The sequence below is a fragment of the Mobula hypostoma genome, chromosome 22, assembly GCF_963921235.1.
Source record: "Mobula hypostoma chromosome 22, sMobHyp1.1, whole genome shotgun sequence".
NCBI classification, from domain to species: Eukaryota; Metazoa; Chordata; class Chondrichthyes; order Myliobatiformes; family Myliobatidae; genus Mobula; species Mobula hypostoma.
Genome location: NC_086118.1, coordinates 46,157,113 through 46,181,392, shown reverse-complemented (window position 1 = coordinate 46,181,392; position 24,280 = coordinate 46,157,113). Strand labels below are relative to the sequence as shown.

General features: G+C 42.0%; 1 protein-coding gene across 2 annotated transcripts in view; it reads left to right on the top strand.

Moving 5' to 3' along the window:
* The window catches only part of LOC134360322 (dual specificity mitogen-activated protein kinase kinase 6), a 148,110-nt gene extending 124,296 nt beyond the window's left edge, over positions 1-23,814 (top strand). For both annotated transcript variants that reach the window (XM_063074549.1, XM_063074548.1), the window contains 2 exons: positions 3,453-3,651; positions 12,960-23,814. In XM_063074549.1, the coding sequence (XP_062930619.1) occupies positions 3,453-3,478 (26 nt within the window). In that variant the 3' untranslated portion in view covers positions 3,479-3,651; positions 12,960-23,814. The remainder of the gene's footprint in view (positions 1-3,452; positions 3,652-12,959) is intronic.
* Positions 23,815-24,280: the final 466 nt, after the last annotated feature.

Below are 24,280 nucleotides of genomic sequence, written 5' to 3'. Positions count from 1 at the left end.
ATTTGTGGGTGTGTGTTGGGGGGGCCCATGGTTTCACCTTAGGTGGCCAGAATGAGGATCAGGTTACGTCGTGAAATTTGTTGTCTTGCAGCAGTAGTATATTGCAATACATAATAAAACTACATTACAGTCAAGATATACAGTATGGATAAAAAAAGTTGACTTAGAGTAAAAAGAGAAAAAAAGTATTGAGGCCGGGTTTATGGGTTCAATATCCATTCGGAAATAAGATGGCAGAGGGGAAGAAGCTGTTCCTGAATCATTGAGTGTGTGCCTTCGGGCTGCTGTACCTCTTCCCTGATGGTAGCAGTGAGAAGAGGGCGTGCCCTGGGTGGAGGGGGTCATAATGATGGATGCCGCCTTTTTGAGGCTTTGCTCTTTGAAGATGTCTTGGATACCGGGGGGGTGGGGGGGGTGTCTAGGGCCCATGATGGAGCTGACTAAGTTCACAACTTTCTGCAGCTTATTTTGACTCTGTGCTGTAGACCCCCACCTCCAGACCAGAGAGCGAAGCAACCAGTTAGAATGCTCCAGAAATTTGGTGGTCATTTATGGGGCAGTCACCGGACCTTAATATGGAGGAGCAAGATCACAGCTCCCTTTGTGTCTGAGACTGGAAAGTATGTGTGAGTGAGTTCTGCATCAGGGCAGTTGGAGCTTACTGAGATTAAAAAAAAATAACGTAAATAAATCCTGCAAAGTGTACTTTAATACTTCACAAAGGTTAGTCATGGAAAACAAGATCTTGACTTCCAATTAAGTAGCCCTGGAAGCCTTGAATCCCTGATGCTTTTACGTCATTGACAGCATAAATCACTAGGAAGTGGTTTTGTTTTGAGTTAGGATTACAGTCTTGTGAAGTGATGCGAGTTGCCTGAAGAGGTCATTTATATGTTAGTTTGAAGTTGGACCATTAGAATGTTGGCGCCACAGGCTGCTCGTAATTGAAGTGTTGAAACTGAATGTGGGTTTGACAGGGCCCTGATTAAATGCAGCCTCATTATTGATGCAAAAGTAGAGTTTCTGAGTGAGCACTGTAGACTTGGCTAGGAGTTCCTTTCAGACGCAAATTCCTTTCGGGAAATCAAATCCACTTTCCGTCTTCACTTTTTGTTATCAAGGTAGTATATTTCCAGATGTGCGTAGCAGACAGTGCAAAGTGGGATCACCCACTCCACATTTAATGCTTTCTTGTTTAGACATAGGCATAACACATAGGAGCAGAATCAGGCCATTCGGACCATCGAGTCTGCTCTGCTATTCCATCATAGCTACTGCACAGGACTGAAGTAAGCTGCAGAGGGTTGTAAATTTAGTCGGCTCTGTCAAGGGCACTATCCAGGTTATCTTCAAGGAGTGGTGCCTCAAAAAGGCAGTGTCCATCATTAAGAACATGCAATAATCCGGACATGTCCTCTTCTCATTGCTACCATTAGGAAGAGCCATAAGATATAGGAGTAGAAGTTGGCCATTCAGCCCATTGAGTCTGCTCCGCCATTCAGTCATGGACTGATCCAATTCTTCCAGTCATCCCCACTCCCCTGCCTTCTCCCCATGCCCTTTGATACCCTGGCTAATCAAGAACCTATCTATCTCTGCCTTAAATACACCCAATGACTTGGCTTCCACAGCTGCTCGTGGCAACAAACTCCACAGATTTACCACCCTCTGACTAAAGTAATTTCTCTGCATCTCTGTTCTGAATGGACGTCCTTCAGTCGTTAAGTTGTGTCCTCTTGACCCTGACTCCCCTACCATGGGAAATAACTTGCCATATCCAAGGAGGTGCAGAAGCCTGAAGACACACTCAACAATTCAGAAACAGCTTCTTCTCCTATGCCATCTGATTTCTGACTGGACATTGAACCCATGAATACTACATACTACCTCACTACTTCTTTAATTTCCTATTTTTTGCTGCACTACTTACTTAATTTAACTACATATACGTACACACACCTTAATTCAAAATCTTCTTTTTCTCTATTATCATGTATTGCATTGTCCTGCTGCAGCAAAGTTAATAAATTTCACAACACATGCCAGTAACGTTAAGCCTGGTTTTGATTTATTATCTCTCTCAACTCCATTCTCCTGTTTTCTCCTTCCTAATCAAGAACCTACAAACCTCTACTAAATATACCCAAAGATTTGGCTTCCACAGCCATCTCTGGCAAAGAATTCTACGGATTCACTGCTTTCTGGCTTAAAAAGTTCCCCCTTGTCTCCATTCTAAAGGAACATCCTAAGTTCCCCCTTGTCTCCATTCTAAAGGAACATCCTTCCACTCGGAGGCTGTGCCCTCTGGCCCTAGACTCTTCTTCCACCCCCCCCCCACCCCCAAAAGGAGACATCCTTCTCATGCGCACTCTATCTAGGCCTTTCGATATTTGAAAGATTTCAATGGGATGTTTCTGGGATTGGCCTTGAATCTGTACTTGTAAATTTTACTTTTACCTGGTGGACTGTGCAGCTTTGCTGCATCAGAGAGCAGCAGATTCAGTTCAGGCAGAGCTGATTAATACAAGAAGCAAAAGGAAAGAGCAGGTTAGGCTTGATTGTGTTAGTGGAAGGCCTGCACTGAACTCACAGATTTCTGTGAGGAACATCACAGAAAACAGCATCCCTTCCGTGGACTCTGTCTACACTTCTCACTGTCTCAGTAAAGCAGCCAACATATCAAAGACCCCACACCTGTTGACATTCTCTCTCCCCTCCCATCAGGCAGAAAATTAAGAAGTCTGAAACCATCTACCACCAGGCTCAAGGACAACTTTGGCCCCACTGTTGAACAGTCCCCTAGTACGATAAGATGGACTTTTGACCTCACAATCTACCTCCTGATGGCCTTCTGCCTTATTGTCTAACTGTAACACTTCATTCTACATTCTTTTGAGATTAAAGGGATTAGCTTTATTTATCACATGCACATCGAAGCATATAGTGAAATGCATCATTTGCATCAATGACCAACACAGTCCGGGGGGGAGGGGGGAGAGTGGGGAGGGCGGACACATGATGTGCTGGAGACAGCCCGCAATTGTCTCCATGCTTCCCGGGCTGGGAACCTGTGTTTTAGACCTTTGGATAACAGTCAGAAAGTTGGACTATTTGATTGTTATCACCATACTGTTTGTGGGAGCGTACTTCTTGCAAATTGGCTGCTGTTTCTTGGATTATAACTGAATGTCCTTTAGAAGTCATTCATTTGCCATAATTAGCTTTGGAATAACTGAGGACGTGCAGGGTTATATAGGAGTGCAAGTCACTACTTTTGATTTTAGCTTAATTGTAATGAGTGACCTGGCAGATGATGCACTGACAGTGAATCTGTGGCCCCAGTGTTTGAATTTCAGGCGTTCTGTGCAAATATAAAGGTCCCCCATTAGCAATTGAAAGTCAGTCAGGCATTTCTTTGAATTCTAACCCTTATGCTTTCTCTTTTTTTGTAGCAACACCTCTTCTTCACACTACATGAATCCAAAGAAACAGACGTGGCCTCATTTGTGAAGCTAATTTTGGGAGACTGACAAATTCCCAGGCAGTGCGACGGCTTTTGCGATTGGCCCACCTACATGCTCTACTTTGGGATGAAATCGCAGGATATTTTCTGCCACGGATGATCTTGGAAATTTGTCAGCAGCAGCAGAAGTAACTCCGGTCTTTGGCAGGATCGGCCGGGGTTGGGAGGGGTGGGTGGGCATTGGCAAGGGTTGAGGAAAATTGTGAGGAAACTTAGGTATTTGGGAGAGAGTCCAGAGCAAGTTCCCTAAAAGTCTGAGTGATAGCATAAAATCCCATGGGAGGGGAGAAACTTCTGCTAAGTGTGTTTGACTAACATGCAAAAAAAAACAAATAATTGGCAGGAAATTCACTTTTAATTGATTATTTTTAAAAAGTTAAATGAATGGTTAGAGGGTGGTGCCCTCAGAATTAACTAACAGTAGTGAATTGCTCTGTGACTGTAAGGACTTGCATCGACTCAGATGATAAACTGGGTTCTTAAAAGGCCAGTTTAGCTTCTGAAAATGTAGAGATTTGATACAATGATGTAGAGAGAATGTATGCGTGTGTGGATGTGTGTGTATGCGTGTGTGTGCGTGTTTTTAATAGGTGCACTGAAAATAGTGTGACTGCAGGCAAACTAGAGGACAGCCACACTCTAGATCAATTGGGCAGGGTCCTAGGCAGACCCAAGCTTTGGCTCAGTGTCTAACTGCTTCCTGCCTACACACAGTGTGACTTTTAGCTACGTGTATAAAATGTGTAAATATGTGCTAACTTCCATATGACCCCCCCAAATAAAACCCCAGAAGTAACAATGCTCATCTCCCCCCCCCCCATGTTTAAAGCACCAGGCAGACTAGATGGAACAGTTACTGTCATGTTTTCACCTGCTAGAGCCACTAAAGGGATAAAGTTCATTCCTTCCCATCCCCACCTGATTAAAAAAAAAAGTTAAAAAAACCTCAATTCAGCCTAATATTACATGTCGTGCACATCCTGTAAATTTTTGCAAGTTGTATTTAATGAATTGGTCAGGACAGAGATTGTATTTTTAAATAATGTTTGTACATGTCACATTTGAGGCAGTCATAGATTTTGATAAACCAAGTGATTTCACTTGGTTGGTTTTTATAAATCAAGGTAGACTTGAACTAATTTTTATAAACTGATAAAGGAACTGAGTATTGTGAATCTTTGTCCAGCAAGTAGTACAAGTCTTGCAGGAAACACTGCTTACTTATAACCTACCTGCCCTTTTCACTGTTTTACTTGTCTTTATAGCTTCTGGATAATTGATCCCATCTCTTGACCTTCTGAAAATAGATCAGATCATTAGGTCAGAGTTACTTGCTCGCTTTTCAGTCATCAACTGAAAATTGTCATCCTCTTCATTTTCGTGCATTTGGTATTGATATTTTTCACACCCTCTCATTTATTTAACTTCTGTGTTGTTGGAAGAACTTTTGCCATCAGTGGAGCATCCTAATTAACTCTTTCAAACTCTGTACCCAGTGAGCTGCTGGGTCAGGGAACCTCACTTTATGGGGAGCGCCCGAGAGTGAATGCTTTTTTTCAATATTTACAAAGAGCTCAGAGACCTCCCCTGTTGAAAACAAAAATTCGAATGTTGCAGACTCCAGCCATTCTTTTCTGTATCTTACACCATAGCACTGAAAGGTTTACTCCCTTGATTTTGGGCAGGTAACCTTCCTGTTTCTGTGAGATATATTCCACCCCCAGAAGGGAGACATCTTGCTTTTCTGACTGAGAAGTCATTTTGACACTAATGGACTGCAGATCAGGAGCCCCGTGTTACAGAGTAATAGTGCTAAGAGACAAGGGCTTGGTTAAGTTTCTGGAGTGTAACTCTCTGTCGAGCTTGTTGCTATTAAAGTCCACTGTTAGAATAGTTCATGGTGTCCTTTAGTTTTGAATGTTTATTCCTCAGCATAGCACATAAAATGCTGGAGGAACACTGCAGATCAGGTAGCATCTACGGAAGAAAATAATCAGTTGACATTTCAGGCTGAGATCCTTTATTGTTACTGGAAAGGATTGGGGCAAAAGCCAGAATCTTAGTATTCCATAAAACCAGAAGATAGAGGAGCAAAATTAGGCCATTTGACCCATTGAGTCTGCTCTGCTATTTCATTATGGCTGATCCAATTTTCCTATCAGCCCCAATCTCCTGCCTCCTCCCCATATTCCTTCATGCCCTGACAAGTCAGGAATCTTTCAACCTCTGCCTTAAATATACATAAGGACTTGGCCTCCACAGCTGCTTGTGGCAAAGAATTCCAGATTCACCACTCTCTGGCTAAAGAAATTCCTCACCTCTGTTCTAAAAGGACACCACTCTATTCTGAGGCTGTGTCCTCTGTTCTTAGACTCTTTCACCAGAGAAACATCCCTTCTACATCCACTCTATCAGGGCCTTGCACCATTCAATAGTTTTCAATTAGGTCACCCCTCATTCTTCTGAATTTTAGTGGAAACAGGCCCAGTGCCATCAAATGCTCTTCATATGACAAGCTGTTCAGTCCTGGAGTCATGGACTTCCTTTGAATCCTCTTTAGTTTCAGCACATCTGTTCCAAGATAAAGGGCCCAAAATTGCTCACAATATGCCAAGTAAGGCCTCACCAGGGCCTTATAGAGGCTCAACATTACATCCTTGCTTTTATATTCTAGTTCTTTTGAATGAATGCTAACATCACATTTTCCTTCCTCACCACAGACTCAATCTGTACATTAACCTTTAGGGAATCCTCCAGGACTCCCAAGTTCCCTTGCGCCTCAGTTTTGTGTATTTTCTCCCCATTTAGAAAATAACCAACCCTTTCATTTCTTCTACCAAAGTGCATGACCATACATATCCCGACACTATTCCATCTGCCACCTTTTTGCCCATTCTCCTAACCTAAGTCCTTCTGTAGCCTCTGTACATCCTCACAGCTACCTGCACCTCCACCTATCTTCATATCGTCTGCAAACTTTGCAACAAGGTCATCAATTCCATCATCCAGATCATTGACATATAACTTAGAAAGAATTGGCCCCAACACAGACCCCTGCTTAGTTTAGATGTTTTTAATCCATTCATAGGCTCGTAACTAATTATTCATGAATTGAACAACTTTCTAGGCCATTCCCAAGGCAATTAAGAATCAACCGTATTGATTGAGAATTTAAATCACTGTTGTAACCAAATGGACTTTTATGTCAACCTAGTAGCTTCATGGTTATCATTGCAAATACTAGATGTTAATTCCAAATCTTTTCAATCAATTGAATTGAAAAATGTTTATGGCCAAAGATTTGAATTCTCTCCTTAGCATTACTAGTCTAGGCCTCTGGAAAACTGGTCCATTAATGCAATCACTGAACTGCCATATTACCGGTTAAGAAGCACCCACTTGCCACAATACTCTGGAAGTGTATCTCCCGTGCACTTTGGAGGTACATGGACAATTTCACTTTTTGATGTTGTTCTTTAAAAATTGACCATGTTTTTAAAAAAAATGCCAACAATAGGACAAGTCTTTCAGCGTGTTCTTGGAAGAATGCTTGCAGGAATATACAGCAGCTCTACATTTCAGAATCCAAATTGTCTGACTATACCGGAGATATTAAACATGGAAGATGGAACAGTCCAGCAGAAGATCAGGCCCCTCGGCCCCCAATTAAATTCATAATCAAATAGATAACCAGTGTCCTCCAGTTACACAATGTCCATTTCTTTCTATTTTCCTTACGTTCATGTGTCTGTCTAAACATCCCTTATAAAGTTTATGCCTTCTAGGCGCCCATCACTCTCTTGGTAAAAAAAAATACTCGCCTCTCACATCTCCTTTGAAATGAGCCCCTTTCAACTTAAGTGCACATCCTCTGGTATGAGACATTTCAACTCGGGCAAAAAGATCTTGTCTAACGTAGTATTTTTAAAAAAAACTTAAAATCTTGCATCAGAACCAAAGCTTTGTTAATTTTATTTTAATGATTTAAAAAAAAGCCCATGGCAGAGGAGGTTAAACTTTCAATGAGCCCACCAGACAGAGTCAGCAACTCGCTGAACTTTTCTTTAACGCTGCACTTGTATAGAAACCCAGATAAGTCCCCTGTTTTCAATGATACGTAAGCACAATTTCCACTTTGCCAGATCACAAAGCTGCTTTAAGCATTTGGAGCTAGCGGCAAGCACTTATTCGGAGTACTGATCTGGAGAGAGTCAACCCAGGTAATTGATGTGATTGAAAAAAAGATTGAGGTTCAAGCAGTCCGGCTGATGTGTGGAATGTTGCTCTGGGTCCCTGCGTAGTTTGACGGTAAACAGAAGACTGAGTGGTGCTGTATCAGCATGGAGTTAAGCTGTTTGTGCAATGGTTGAACGGCACTGCCTGAGAGGTCCTGCTTCATTGGTGTAATGGCACTAGAGGGATGTCTGAGATGAAAAAGAAGCATGCAATAGGTGCTATGCCAATTTAAATACATTTTTGACTTTCTAATACATCAGATGCACCTCAAAACCTAATTTGCCTCATTTTCAAAGGCTGACTGACAAGAGGTTCTGGGAAAATGAAACCTTAGTTTTACGCCCTCAGCTGCCTTGGGTCTTATATGGACTTGAATCTGGCTGGTCGAGAGTCGGCAGACTGGCAGTCGTCAAGATATTTTAAATTCTGATCCTCGGTAAATCGCACCGTGATGAATTAACTACCTGGTTGCAGTTCAGCAAATGACAAATCACACGAGGTTAATACTGTTAGAACATTGTTGATTAATTCATGTTGAGGAAGATGTTGGCAGATCAACACTGAAAATGAGGAGCTATTAGGATAGTATATGTTTATGTGAATTGGATGGGAGAGGGACAGTTGTTAGATGTTTCTATTTTTCCACAATATTTATATGACTGCTTTTGGAGTCACCGAGCACTACAGCACAGAAACAGTCCCTTCTGCCTATTTAATTTGTGCCAAACTATTATACGCCTAGTCCCATCCTCCTGCACTTGGATCACAGCTCTCAATACCTCTCCCATCCATGTACTTATCGAAACATCTCTTAAGTATTGAAATCAAACCTGCATCCATCACCACTGGCAGCTTGATTCACACTCTCACCGCCCTTTGAGTGATGAAGTTCCCCTTTAACATTTCACCTTTCACCCTTAACCCATGACCTCTAGTTCTAGATTTCACCCAACTTCAGTGGGGAAAAAACCTGCTTACATTTACATTGACCTCTCAGTCAGCCTGAACTATTAGTGAGTGTAGGGTTCAGTTTGAGCTCGGAAGGTTAAGGCTTGAATGGGAGATGGAGAACTTCAGTTCACTAATGTCTACTGCACCTCAGATTGGACTGACTTTTTAGTTAAATCGCCCATGGACTCTGGGCTGCCTTCCAGATGTGGCTACAAAGAATACACTGGTCATTTTGTCTTTACTTGGATCTACTTTTCACTAGCTTTATTTTTCTAGATAGAGCTTTTAAAGATAGTGGAGTTAAGGGATATGGGGAGAAGGCAGGAACAGGGTACTGATTGTGGATGATCAGCCATGATCACAGTGAATGGTGGTGCTGGCTCGAAGGGCCGAATGGCTTACTCCTGCACCTATTGTCTACTTTAAAGGGGCTTGACTTGGGGATTTAAGTGAAATCGATCACTTCGGTTATTCAAGCCTTATTTTTATCAGTCATTTTAAATTGGACAATTATGAATCCTTTAATTCAGTTAGAGTGACCAAGATTCAGGGCTAAAAGATTGCCAGAGCTAGATAACTTTGATCCTGGTGGTGTGTTAATGCTGTTCCTAAAACAAACTTACTAAATACAGGTTGAAACACTCTGATTTAATATTCTGTGGTCTGATCTGCTCTGGCAAGCTTTACAGATTTCTAGTAATTAACTAATTCTAACTAAGAAATAAAATTAACTAAGATCTGTACTACCCTGGGGGAGCTAACTAAATTACTAATGCCATTTCTGCAATCTCAGCCAACAGTTTTCAGCTTGGGGAAACTTCGTGTTACAGGTGGTTCTCAGAGTCCTTCTGTGACCAGGGGGATATATCTAGTTAAAATGCACAGTTCTCCTCAGAGGAAGATGAATGGGAATCATTTCTAAGGTGGGGGTTTTCTGTGGCCTTGTACTTGTCAAGTCAAGAGTTTCGACCTGTAGGTTTTGCTTATGATCACTGTAATTAGGAAGTAAGTGTTAACCCTTGGGAAGGATCTGGAGTAATGGCCAGTGGAACAAAATGCTCAGTTCCCCTGATTCTTTCCACAGCTGTGGCCCTGTTAAGGTGTCTTTAGCTCAACTCCCAAGTAGAACTTTCCCCCTTTTACTCAAAAGATACTCCCAGTTGAGAGGGTAAAAACTGGAGTTACTGAAGTCATGTGAAGGAATGGGCCAACCCTGAGTCCTCCGCACACACCACAAGAGCAGTAGAGGCCTATTTTTGGGAATCCACTGTCTCGACCACAGACTGCTTCCTGCAAAACTTGAATTTCTACTCCACCGCTGAATATCTCAGTAAATTAACTTTTGATCCAGTGACTCAATGAAGTTCTCTTTTTACTCCAAGTCACTTTACATTAAGGCCATAAGTAGGAGCAGAATTAGGCCATTTGGCCTATTGAGTGTGCTCCAGAATTCGATCATGGCTGATTTATTTAACCTCTCGACCTCATTCTCCCCATAACCTTTGACACCCTTACTAATTAAGTACCTATCAACTTCAGCTTTAAAGATACCCCATCGTTCTCCTACCTGATTATGCTTCCTCAAGGTGAACCAGAAGCTGCAGCTCTCTGGTATCTGTAGTATATACATGTTTTTGAAGATTGGATATGTGACACCAAATGAAATCCACTACAATAGTAACTACACTTTTGGAATGACTTAATTGACTGTGAAATGATTTGAAAAGAATGTGTAAGGTGCTAAATAAATGCAACTCTTTAGTTCTTACCTTCTTTAGGAGCTGTTAAGCGTTTTAGTTAATTGAAGAGCCTCGGTGCTATTTCTACCTGACTTGCAGTCCCTATTTGACATCAAAAAATCATGACGCAAACTGTGTGCGATCCTCAATATCTGTTAGAAGCCAGCAGTTAGATCGGAAGACTGCTTTAGCAATAGGGTTCTGCGTGTGAATTTTACTTTCCATTGAGAAATAAACTGGAGAATTCTCAAGTAGACTTGAGTGTGTGTGTGTGTTGCAAACTTGTCGCACTGCAACCTGATGGATTAGAGCAGAGGAGTATTTTCTGTTTCGGTTTTCAAAGTTTGTTATTGATTCATTCCCCCCCACCCCCCCACTTCCCACCCCTTATGTACTATTGAACCAATACTGACCTAACTCCAGATGATGAAGCTGTGATTTCTGTCCAACCAGTTGGTGTTTATTTGGATAATGCTAGACAAGTTAGTGGAGCTATTCCTGTGCTGCTGAAGCCCGCCAAGAGCATAACTTGATTTAAACCCTAACAACTGTCCTTCTGACTCACAACATTTGGCAACTTGTGGAAGGGATAATTTCAGTCATTTCCACGCCTAGATACCACTGCCACATCTTGTCTCCACCAACAGACCAAACATTCGATCTGCAGTTTGGGATGATTAAGAACAAAAGCATTTTCAAACTCTTAAGGTTCATTTACGTTTGAGATGAGCTGCAGCCAGAATTTCCAGTTCTCAATGGATGTTGCTTACGAGTCATCCTTGCATGTGTGTGTATGGGTGTGTACGAGTGTGTGTGGGGTGTAAGATAGGCTTGTTCATTTAAATGTATATGTTTGCAAAAATACTGCACAACCTGTTTGAGTTTATAATATTTATGGCTGGTGTATAATTTAATTTGATTTATTTGAAGCCTGGAGGGTGTGTATTGCGCAGGGAAGTGAGAAAGTAAAGCTGCAGTATTCCTTTCTAATGGCTGTTTGTTTCTCTGGGTGACTGCAAACCATTTGCTGGGGTTGAATGGTACTGCACTGTAACAAGGTATCGAGTCTCATCCAGCGACATGCTGTTGGGAACGTGACCCTCCTTCACAAAATGGTCTACTTTGATTAAGCCCCCCTTCTGATCTCCTTTGCTCAACCCCAGGAAGCCCAAGAGAGCATTGACTGAATATTTCTCCGGCAGTCAGCTCCATAGGTAAAGGGGTCTTTCAGTGGAAGTTACCCACATCTTCATCGCTTCTCAGCCTAGTCAAGCACACAGATGGATTTCATGCTGGACTTAGTTTATTGCTGTCACTTTACTGAGGTACAGTCTCGCATACTGTCCAGACAGAGCACTGAGATGTTACAAGGTGAAACAACAACCCAATGCAGAATAAAAGTGTAACAGCCACAGAAAAAGTGCAGTGCAGTTATACAATAAGATGCAAGATCATAATGAGGAAAAGATTTAATTAATTTAGAGGCACAGCGTGAAACAGGCCCTCCATCCCTTTGAGCCATGCTGCCGAGCAGTCCCTGATTTGACCCTGGCCTAATCACGGGACAATTTATAATGAATGACCAGTCTACCAACCAGTATGTCCTTGGACTGCCGGAGGAAACCAGAGCACATGGAGGAATCCCACATGGTCACAGGGAAAATGTACAAACTCCTTACAGGCAGCAGTGGGAATTGAACCCAGGTCGCTCGTATTGTAAAGCGTCGTGCTAACCACACTGCTACCGTGCCACCCCTGTATGTGTGCTAGTATCTCAGTACTCCTATTTGCCAGTTGTGTCCTTATATACTATTGCCCATACTTATATATTCTCCCCATATATAGATTCACACCTAATTTTCCCTCTGTTCTCCTCACATTCCTATCACCAGGGAGGTGGTGATACAGGCAATATAGTCGTTCATTCAGGATGGGTTGAAAGGATTGGAAGAATAATATTGCAGGGAGCAGACTTGTATCTGTAAACAGACTTTTCTAGAGTTGATCTTGGCTGCTCAGTGTCCCAATAGGTTTCCTTCCGTAATGGAATGAGGCAGCAGCAATCACTCGTGACAGATCCTTACGACAAAGGGCAGTGCAATAGTTTACAATGCTATTTATACACTCGTTATTTATTTATGATGCAGACTAGCTGTTGCTACTGAGAAGGATCGGCCAACACAGTCTAGCAATCTGTGAACTTACTCTGAGGCCATCAGTCTCTTCTCCCTGCACAGTGCCCCAGCTGGCAATGAGGCTGCCTGAAAGGTAGAACAAGGAACCAAGGTAGAATAATTCCCTCCCTTGTCAGTTCTGCGAGGTAATAAAATGCAGAGAGTTACTGTCAAACTCCTTCCTCTCTGGAGGTTCAGGCAGGCAGGATAAAATGAGTTTGTTCTGTGACGACTTCTCTGAGTTCTGTGTCGATTAATCAGCGTAATTAACGCAGCACTCTGAGAAGTCGATACATGTAAGGAAATCATTGCCTGACTTGAATTTATTCACCTCAGCAGTACGGGCGGTCGCTCTGCAACAGGAAGGCTGGCTAGAAGTTGGCGCGGACTGCCTCCCAGGGTCTGAACTGAGCTGGTCTCCCATCGTGAACCTGACACCATATGGTTGCCAGGCCATAGTCCTCGCTCCGCCGACAGCAGGCTGATGATTTATATTACATAATTGGTCATGTGGCTGCCATTGGACACGTAACGTCATAGAACATCACAGCACAGCCGAGCGTTGTCCCTTGGCCTGTGATGTTGTGCTGACTTTTTGACTCCTCTAAGATCAATCTAACCCTTCCCTCCTACACCACTTTGTAAGTTTCAGTGAGCTTGCTGTAAATTCTGTTAACGTAATGCTGGGTTTCATCTCCCCCTCATCAGCATTGAATTAAGTAAATGGATGTGACGCTGACTCAGTGCTAATTTTAAACTAATTTATGTGTACAACCCACGGACTGTTAAATAAAGTGTTATATGTTTGAAGTATTTATGAAGATTGAAAATGATCCTTGCAGACAAATTAAAAGGAATACTGCAGCTTTAAAAGGGGACATGAAAAAAAATAAAGAGAATGTTTTTGCTTGTTCAGCATTTTTCTATTTAGGATGATTGAGTTGTTAATCTAAGGAAAATTTCTTTAAGCCTTTCATATGTCTTAAGTCATGTGATTTCTGACCTCATAAAGCTATCTGTTTCAGAGTGAAGTAGAGTATTGATAGGCTATCAGTTAAAATTAATGTCCCATTGATCAATTTGATTCACTCGAGGTCACCAGGACAGGAACCTTATTCCTCTTGTTTCTTCATGTGCTTTATCCCTTAGCTGTGGAGAGAGTTGAAGCCCACTGACGTTAATGGGTGCTATCGTATCCCATGTACTCGAGGTTCATTTTGATTTCAAAGCCTTCAGTCCTTGTGTATAATGTATTTTGTCTGTTTGGAAAGTTAGTACACAACTTATGACTGCACACAAAATGCTGGAGGAACTCAGCAGGTCAGGCAGCATCTATGGAGAAGAATAAACAGTTGCCATTTTGGGCCGAAACCTTTCATCGGGACTGGAAGGAAGGGGGCAGAGCCAGAATAAGAAGGTGGGACTTGGCCAGAAATGTCAACTGTTTATTCATCTCCTACTGAGCTCCTCCAGCATTTTGTATGTGTGTGTGTATGTTACAGTGGATTTCTGGTATCTGCAGAATCTCCTGTGAAAATAATTTATTAATCTGTTACTGAACTAGACTTGAATGCAGACAAAATCCTTCCCCAGTGATACTCTTTTCCTTGCCAAAGAAAAATTAGAAATACAGTTTATGAAACCTGCCGGGATATGTACAAAGGGAAAAGTAATGCTGAAAATGAATTGTTCAGATTTAGCCTGATGCCCTTTGACATCTCTTCAGTTTGTCCACACACTTCATTGTTTTGTTGATTCCATCTTCCATTGTAGATTAGCTTTTACCCAGGTGGTTTTGAGATAAAGTGACTGAAGTTGGGATGCAATTTGGCTGTGTGCTCTTCGTTCCAGATTATGATTAGAGGGATTAATCATCTCTCTCTTTCTCCCTAATGAGGTGCAGCAGCAGCTAATTGCGTTGAGACCTTTGCCCGTCCAAAGTACTTCCTTCCACTTTGCTTGCCAGCCCACTGTGTCTATAATCTGAAAACTAGCCTTGTATTCTCCCCCCCCCCCGAAGTGCGAGAGTGTTGCCCAGTTAAACAAGGGGCAGTTTGTGGACTTGCATTGTCAGAGGAAAGTCCAATCAGAACTGAGTACGTTGGAATGACAAATGATGCATGAGAACTAAATTTATGGTGTAATACAGCATGGAAGTAGGCTTTTCGGCTCAACTTGTCCATGCTCTGTTGCCCGCCAAGCTAGGCTTGTTTGCCAGCGTATTGCCCATATTCCTCTGAACCTAAAGCTGGTCGAGTCAAGTGTATGTTTCTAATATCAATAGTACAAGTTACCATTAAGTTTTAAAACGGCCTTTTTTTTTGAATGGTTCAATCCAAATGGGAACTTTGTATTTTAATTTTCTTTTCAAGTATCTTGCCAACTTTGTGCTTTTGTAACAGACCTACAGCTCAGCGCCAGTCAGTGAGTTTGAGGCAGGACTGTATTCCACAGTAAACAAACACGTGGCCACGTACGGATTAGGCCCACCAAAATTAATCTCAGTCTTGAGCAGCCACCTTCCTGATTGACAGGGGGATCACCCAGTCACCACCACTTTGGCTGTCTTGTGAACTACACTCAGTGGCCACCTATTGGGTACACTTGCTGATTAATGCAAATATCTAATCAACCAATAATGTGACAGCAATTCGAGGCCTAAAACCACGTAAAGATGGTCCAGATGGTCAGTTGTTTAGACCAAACATCAGAATGGGGAAGAAATGTAATCCAAGTGACTTCGACTGCAGAATGATAGTGCAAGGTGGGATGGGTTTGAGTATCTCTGAAACTGCTGATCTCCCGGGATTTTCTAGAGTTTACAGAGAAAGGTGCAAAAAATTTTAAAAACTCATCCAGTGAGTGGCAGTTCTGTGGGCGAAAACGCCTTGTTAATAAGAGCGGTCAGAGGAGAATGGCCAGACTGGTTCAAGCTGACAGGAACTCAAATAGCCACACGTTACAGCAGTGGTGTGCAGAAGAGCATCTCTGAATGCGCAGCCCCATCGAACCTTGAAAGTGGGTGGGCTACAGCAGCAGAAGATCACACTGGGTTCCACTCCTGTACCCAATAAACTGATCACTGAGTGTATCTACGCACCCTTCTTGATAATTGAGTTTTCAAACCTTATGTGTAAATAAGAAATATGGTTGGCTGAAATGCAATGTCAAATAGACACTGTTCTGGAATGAAATGATAATTATAGAGCCATAACGAAACTAGAATGCCAATTGTAGGTTTTCTGAGCGCACTCTTGAAGTTTGTTCTGCCGGTGTCTGAGACGTTGTGTATTGCTTAAGCTGTGCTCTGGAGCTGCTGTGATCTATATTCAAAAGGGATGAGCATGTAGTATGCTGTTTGGACTTTTATTCAGATTAATTAGCTCAAATGTGGTAATGGAAATGATGTGTCATTTGAGTGACTGATTTATATTATTACACTTGAGGAGAAGGTTGCCTCTTCTGAAGGAGGAGCTGATGCACTGGGAAAGGTTGCAGCATAGTGACCTCTGAACCAACGATCTGGCCCAAGTCCCATGCTGTCCACATAGAGAGAGGAAACACCTCCTCAGTGCATCTTCAAAGCACATTTGTTATCCAAGCACGTATATGTCACCGTACACTACTCTGAGGTGCATTTTCTTGCAGGCATTCACATAGAACAAAGAAATACAATAAAATCAGTGAGAAACTGTGCACAAAGACTGACTGATGTGCAAAAGATGACAAACTGTGCAAACGCAATAAATAACTATGGGTTGTAGAGTCCTTCAAAATGAGGGCAGAGGTTGTGGAGTCACTCAGAGGTGAGGTGAGTGCACCAGTTCAGGAGCCTGGTGGTTGAAGAGTAATGACTGTCTGTGTACCTGGTGGAGTGGGACCTGAGGCTCCTGTACATCCTTTCTGATGGCAGCAATGAGGAGAGAGCTTAGCCTGGATGGTGGGGTTCATGGAGTCATAGAAAAGTACAGCACAGAAACAGGCCTTTCAGCCCATTTCATCCATGCTGAAGTATTTAAACTGCCTAGTCCCATTGATCAGCACCTGTGCCATCGACCTCCAAACCCCTCCTTATCCATGTGTCTATCCAAGCTTCCATTAAATGTTGAAATTGAACTTGCATGCAGCACCTCGGCTGGCAGCCCGTACACTCTCTCACCACCCTCTGAGTGAAAAGTTTCCCCTCATGTTCCCCTTAAACTTTTCACTTTTCATCCATAACCCATGACCTCTAGTTATCCCACCAACCTCAGTGGAAAAAATCTGCATGCATTTACCCTATCTATACCCCTCATAATTTTGGCTATCTCTGTCAAATCTCCCTTCAATCTCGTTTGTTCCAAGGAATAAAGTCCTAACCTTTGATGACCTTGATGATGGATGCTGCTTTCTTGTGGCAGTGCTCCATCTTGCTGTGCTTACACCTCTCAGTAATGAGCTAAGGTCATGGATAGAGTTGCGATCTCCCTCGGCCTGACAGGCAAATCCTTTGATGGTCAGCTCCTCCATCACAAGTATACAGGCAGTCATCAGTTCCTCGCTATCTGCATGACATTACCAGCCAGGACTCCAACCTTTATAGCAGCAACTTAAAGTTTCAAGACTGCACAGTCTTTACTAATTACTAAATCCTCACATGCTTGAGATCATCCAGGTTTATATTAACTTGTTGTCATTTATTTTAAATCTGATCTACTTTTATTTTTGCTCCTGCAAACACTTTAATCGGACTCAATTTAAATTAAGATTAATTTGGACAATTTTTTAAAAGCAACCTATCCCGATATTTTGCAGGGTGATTACCTTTGTGAAGATTGGGGTTCGGTGCAGACGTCTTTAAGAAAATAAAATCTAGCCCTGTCCAGAATACCTTCTAGTTAAAAACAATAATTCAGCTCTTCCTCTGTTTTGTTTCTCCAGCAGTTTGCTGTCTTGTGTCTGAGCTAGAGTGGAAACTGTTGCTAAAAATTAGGATCATTGTTGGTGAGATTATTTCTTCATTTCATGCCCTGATCTCTAGAGGATCCTCATTTGCATTCTGATTTATCCAAGGAAGTAAACAGAACATCATGTGCTTGGCAATAATTGAATGGTGATGATGTAGTAGGCTAACTAGACCGGGTAGTTTACTCTGCCATTGTGCCAAGTTCAGAGGCCATTTGAAAAATAAAAGAAAACAGATAGTGGAAGTCAAAAAATTTTTTTTTTAACTCAGGAAATATTCAGCAGGCCAATTGGGGAGGGAGAAACAGAGCTAACATTTTAGGTTGCTGATATTTTAATTAGAACTAGGAACGATATTAAAGGAGAAATGTGTTACAGAGAATTGGTGGTGGTGGAAGATGAGGTAGTGGTGGAGTGGGCAGTGGGAATGTCTCTGAAAAGATGGAGACCAGAGTGACTGGATTATCGGGAAAGTGACATTGGCCGAGGAGAACGTGAGGAAGGGCATCACATCTTCTACTTTGCAGCCCTTCGGACTCAACACTTATTTCAGATAACCTGCCTTACCAGTTTGTGTTTCAGAACTGGCCAATTCTGATGAATTGTTATTGGATCTTTAACTCTGTTCATTTCTTTAACAGGTGTTACCTGAACTGCTGAATATTTCAGCTATCTGTATTTTAGATTTCCAGCCAATACAAGGTTCTATAGCTGACTGTTCCAGAATTGCTTTTTCACTTTCTCCTCTATTGTCACTCATTTTCAGTTTACACTCTACCAGGCAGGCCAGCTTTCACCTCCCTCTGAAGCGTCTGTGTTATTCAGTCTGTTTTGACCTCTGCCCTATCATGAACATTTCCTTTCTTTGTAACCTAAAGGGCAGCACGGTGGCATAGCAGTTAGCACAGCGACCCGAGTTCATTTCTCGCCACTTCCTGTGAGGAGTTTTTCTGTTCTCCCTGGGACTGTGGGGGTTTCCTCCCACAGTCTAAAGCCATACTGATTGGTAGCTTAATTGATCATTGTGAATTGACCCATGATTAGGTATGCATTAAATTGTAGGTTGCTGGGCAGTGTGGCTCAAAGGGCCAGAAGGGCCTATTTCGTGCTGTATCTCGATAAATAAATAAATAATAAATAGCGCCTTTGATTTCTTCGCTACACACAAAATGCTGAAGGAACTCAGCAGGTCAGGCAGTATCAATGAATGGAAATACACAATGAACGTTTTGGGCTGAGACCCTTTATCGGGACTGGAGAGAAATGAGGCCAATTCTGCAGAATCTCTTGTCTTTGATTTCTAGTTGTTTCTTAGTTTTGATGTAAGGTCATCAACCTAAAACTCTTTATATTTTAAAATAACATGACTAAAATATCAAAAAAAAAACTGAAGGTGAAAATCAGTTTCTCTCTCCACAGATGCTGCCTGACCCATTGAATATTTCTTGCATTTTCTGAAGCGATCTGGCAGTCTAGTTTGAAGGATGTAATAATCGTTAATCCCACTCAACTGCACAAATCCTGGGGTTTTGGGGGATGTGTAGCATTTATTTGAAAAACAACCCAAAACTACTGCGACTGAGTGAAGGACTTGACACTGTAAGACGCGCTTCCAAATAACCAAGTTCCAAGTTGGGAAAAGTACGTTTGATTCATTATAATGAAACTAGGAAAGATGAGTGATCGAAGTGATCATTATCAATGAAACTAATGGAATTAGTGGTCTCAGAATTACTGTAATTAGTGATATAAGCAGAATAAACAGTCTAACTAAACTATTGCCACAAAGGGTGGATATGTAACTCTACTCATTTGCTTCTCTACCACTCCCCAACCCTCGTGTCAAATTACCGCAGCCCATAATAAAACATGCAACAAAGATACAATACAAACGGAAAATAAATACATGGCTCCTGCAGGGAGGTTTCAGAGACGCTTCTGATGTGCCTGTTTACGGCTTGGTGCCCCCCACCAACTGGGTTGTGCTATAGCAGTCAGGTGACTTCTCCAGCCTCTGCAGATCATTGTGAAGTAAGAAAGGGAATATCCTGTCATTAATACACTTAGAAAATGGAGAAGGGGAGAGCACAAGAACAGGCCCATTAGCCCACCATGGCTATGCTGCCAATCATGCCCCATCAAGTGTCCTATCTGCACGTGATCTATAGCACCGTATTCCCTCTGTTACTGGGAGCAGTATGGCAGTGTGGTTAGCATAACGTTTCAAGATTGTGGTTCAATTCATGCTCCTGTCCATGAGGAGTTTGTATGTTCTCTCTGTAACTGCGTGGGTTTCCTCTGGATGCTCTGGTTTCCTCCCATGTTCCAGTTAGGGCTAGTAAATTGTGGGCATGCTATGTTGGCATCGGAAACACATTGATATTTGTGGCTGCTCCAGCACGTCCTGGATGCAAGCGATGCAATGAATTGTATGTATTGATGTTTCAATATACATGTGACAAATTTCTCTCCCATTTTTGTTCATGTCAGAAAGTCTAGTAAACATTGCTTCCACCTGTCCTGGCAGTGCGTTCCAGGCACCTCCCATCATCTGTTTTTTAAGAAACTTGACTCACAGATCTCATTTAAATGTTTTCCCTCACATCTTAAAGCTGTGACCTCTAATATTTGACATTTTTCCCTGGGGTGGAGAGAGACACTTTCTACCCTATCTAAGCCTTTCACAATTTTAGATACTTCCCTCATGTTGCCCCTCAAACTATTAATTTTCTCCTGCATCATTGAAATATTATGTAGCTGTGTTTTGGGGGGTTGAGCTCAGAGAATCCATTGTACCCAAAAAAAAGTGGGCACAGGAGTGGAGCGCTGATGGGCATTACTGGCCCAGTGGTTGGGCCTTGGACATTGTTGACTGGACATCGCCCATTTTGAATTTTTTTTGGTCCCGCCCTGTTCTCTGCTCCACTGTTGAGTTCAGGGTGGCAATAGTCCTAGGTTTGACTGTGCCACTGCTCTGCCCGAGTTTAGAACGGTGGCGGAGAGTGATCTTTACACTGATGGGCAGAATTGGGGATGCAAACACAAGTTGATGGTGAATCAACAGTCTTGACGGGTGGGGACAAAATGGAGATCAGAGATGGTAGTTTAAAGGATGAGGGGCTGGATAGTTGTCTTAACTCATGGGGATCCTGTATCGTCACTGTACTGGGATCCCCACTTCCCTCCATTGTTCCTGAAAGATCCAACAGGTACTTCAAGAACAGCGATCCCAATTTTCTGTGCAAAACTCAATTAGAGTCTTAATCAGGCACAAGACATTGGCAGTATTGGCACTAGTTGTAACTGGAAGAGTTTAAAAAAAAATTTCAAAAATAAATCTCAATAAAAATACATATAAATAGAATTGACAAAAACAGTGCATGGTTCCTTACATTGGTTGAGTCATTCAGTCTGTTTACAGTGTTCATGGTTGTATATATTGGTAGCATTTGCACATTTTTATATACAGTACATGGTACCTTTGCCAGTCATGTGGCCTCCTGGTGTGATACGAACCAGTAATTTGAGGGAATTCCACATTGGGTCAGCCCCTCAATGTCCATTAGCAGAGGGACAAGCTGATGCAGAGACAGGTGGAGCCTGTTCATCTCAGTTTAAGTTCAGCACAGGTGTAATCCCGGACGTCCTGAGCCAGTGCTTAGCAAAACATGACTGAATTGCACGTTTATAGCAGTTACACCTGCTTTGACCTCACCGTGTGTGTGAAATCAGTGAGACTACAGCAGCAGGTTGGGGTGTTGAAGTACAAAAGTCTTTGCATGCAGTTACACTTCCATGTTATTTACACCAGTGTAAGATAACATTTGGCTTGAATCTAGGCCTGCCTACATAGATGGCCGTTCTGATTATAACAAGGATGTTGGATATTTATTTATTTGGAGATTCAGCAAGGTAGAAGTCTATACCGCCCAATTGTGCACATGTGATCAATGACCCTACTAACCCCTGTGTCTTTGGGAAGTGGGAAGAAACTGGAGCACCCAGAGGAAACCCATGCAGTCTTTGGGAAAACGCGCAAACTCCTATCAGGCAGCAGGGGGGTGTGAACCAGACTGCTGGCGCTGTGAAGCTTTACGCTGCCATGATACGTCTGCTCAAAGCAAACTGAGCTTTTTAGGTGCACAAGTTGGTACTTTTGAAAACTTAATGTGTTTAAAAATAGTTTGTTTACAAAGAAACTAAATGGTGTACACCACAAAAACTAGTAAACCAATGCAAGTTTTATTTAAATAATTAGCAATCGGGTTACTCAGAGATAATGCATTCAAACCTTATTCACAAGTATTTGTATGGATAAAGGCAATTTTAGTGAAAGTAGGTCAGGTTACCACTCTCAAAACTATCAACTAATAAATTTTCATTTAATGTATAAGTGAGGCCATCCTGTCTTGTTACATTGCTCTGTTAATCCATGGAAGATTTTGCAGGTGAATTTTGACAGCAGGTGAAATTGTCACACAACCAGCACCAAAACCTGATTTGTTGATGCTGGTGTTCAATGTTTGGTTTCAGTCTACTGTGAAGTAGCCAGAAGATGGTGCTGTTAGAGCACACAAAGTACTGCCTCATTGCTTTGTTGACCATTGTCTCAGCAGAAACCCATGCTCGGTAAGCATCTTTGTAGGTCCCAGTTCCTACAATACCTGGCTTTGTACTGTGGCATAGATTAATGTTTGAGGGCTAAAATAGATTAAAGCCTATGTCACCACATATTACCTTGAGATCCATTTTCTTGAAGGCATTCACTGTAGGATCAGGAAAGATAATACAATCAGTGAAAAGTTATGCACAAAGACCGACAACCGATGTGCAAAAGGAGACAAGCTGCAAGTAAAAAGGTGGATAATTAATTAATTAATACTGATAACATGAGTTGTAGTCCTTGAATACGAGTCCATAGGTTGTGGAATGGGAAAATACATCTTTTCGCCATTAAAGTAAGAAATGCAATCATTCTATGGGCTGAAGGGGAAAGATTACTAGAAATTTTAGGTAGTCCAAAGATAGCAGTAATAGGGTGAGGAGAGATATCTATATTTAATACCTTAGAAATAATATTGAAAATATCTCTCCAAAAAGTTTCCAAAGTAGGGCAAGACCAAAACATATGAGTTAAAGAGGCTATCTGCCCGGAACATCTATCACAGAAAGGATTAATATGCGAGTAAAAACGCGCTAACTTATCTTTGGACATATGTGCTCTATGCACCACTTTAAATTGAATTAGGGAATGTTTAACACAAATAGAAGAAGTATTAACTAATTGTAAAATCTGCCCCCAATCATCCACAGAAATGGTAAGCCCCAATTCCTGTTCCCAATCTACCCTAAGAAAAAAGCATGGCCTGGATGGTGGGGGTCCTTGATGGTGGATGCTGCTTTCTTGCGGCAGTGCTCCTTGTGGCTGTGCTCAATGGTGGGAGGGCTTTGCCTGTGATGGACTGGGACTGAAATAAAAGGCTTTAGCTTTGTGTTAGCTGAGTAGTATTAAGTGTTATTTGGTAACTGGAAAGACATAATAAACAATACTGTGCAAAAGTCTTAGGCACCCTTGCTATATATATGTGCCTAAGACTTTTGCACAGTACTATAATTATAAAGGCAAACAGGGAAGAAAATAGCAACTCCACTAAAGTGTGCTTTATATGGTCAATCAAATACTTTTATAAATGCTGTTGTGTTGGAAAAACAAAAGATAGTATCAGAAAATTAAATCAGTTTGCTTTGACTGTTGTAGAATAAAAAGGAGACGGAGATTTTGACTCCATCGTGACCTGTTTGCATTTGCTACATACAGTGGGGAGACTCCAAATAGTCTTGTCACAGAAGTCCATTTTGACAGAACACACTGTACATTTTTCTACATTACTTTAAGCCCATTCTGTGATCTAAACAGCTGTGGAATTTTCTGTTCTCATTGGCTTTCCACTGCTTACAAAGTTCAGTGAAGCGATTCACCTCTGTTCTCTTGAAATGCCAGAGCCTTACCCCGGTATAATCACTGATGTGGTGCTGGCTTTCACCCTTGGCCAGGTTCACTATGCTGCAGATTCCCACTCATTGACCTTTGAACCGCAGTACAGCCGTCCAAGTCTGTACCAGTGGCTATTTGTACATCATATCTGATTGTTGCTGTAAGATGTTTGTAAAGAATTATCACTGATTTTGGAAAACAAATATATATTCAGGTTTCTCATTGTAATTGTGTGAAATTGTACTGATTTAACTCAATAAAGAGGTATTTTTCCACAATACATCATCACCTTGGATCTTTATTGCTTATAGAGTAAGAAACTACGAGCTTTGCTCAGAACTAGTTCTCCTATCTCAGATTCGGAAGTTTGAGAGATCAAAACCCCCTTCTGAACTACCAGGAGAGTAAATGGCTGGGGCCTTAGGAATGCTGATGACCAGAAAGACATTGGGGTACAAGTGCATCCTTTCCACAATGACACAGGTGGCTAGGGTAGTGAAGAAGACATTTGTCAGGTTCACTTTCTTAGGCCAAGGCCTTCAGTGTAAGAGTTGGGATGTCACATTTCAGCTGTACATTGCATAAGTTAGGCCACACTTGGAGTATAGCGTACAGTTCTAATCACCACACTCCAGGAAGGCTGCCGTAGCATTAGGAAGAGTGCAGAAGAAATTCACCAGGTTGTTGCCTAGAACGGAGGGCTTTAGCTACAAAGAGA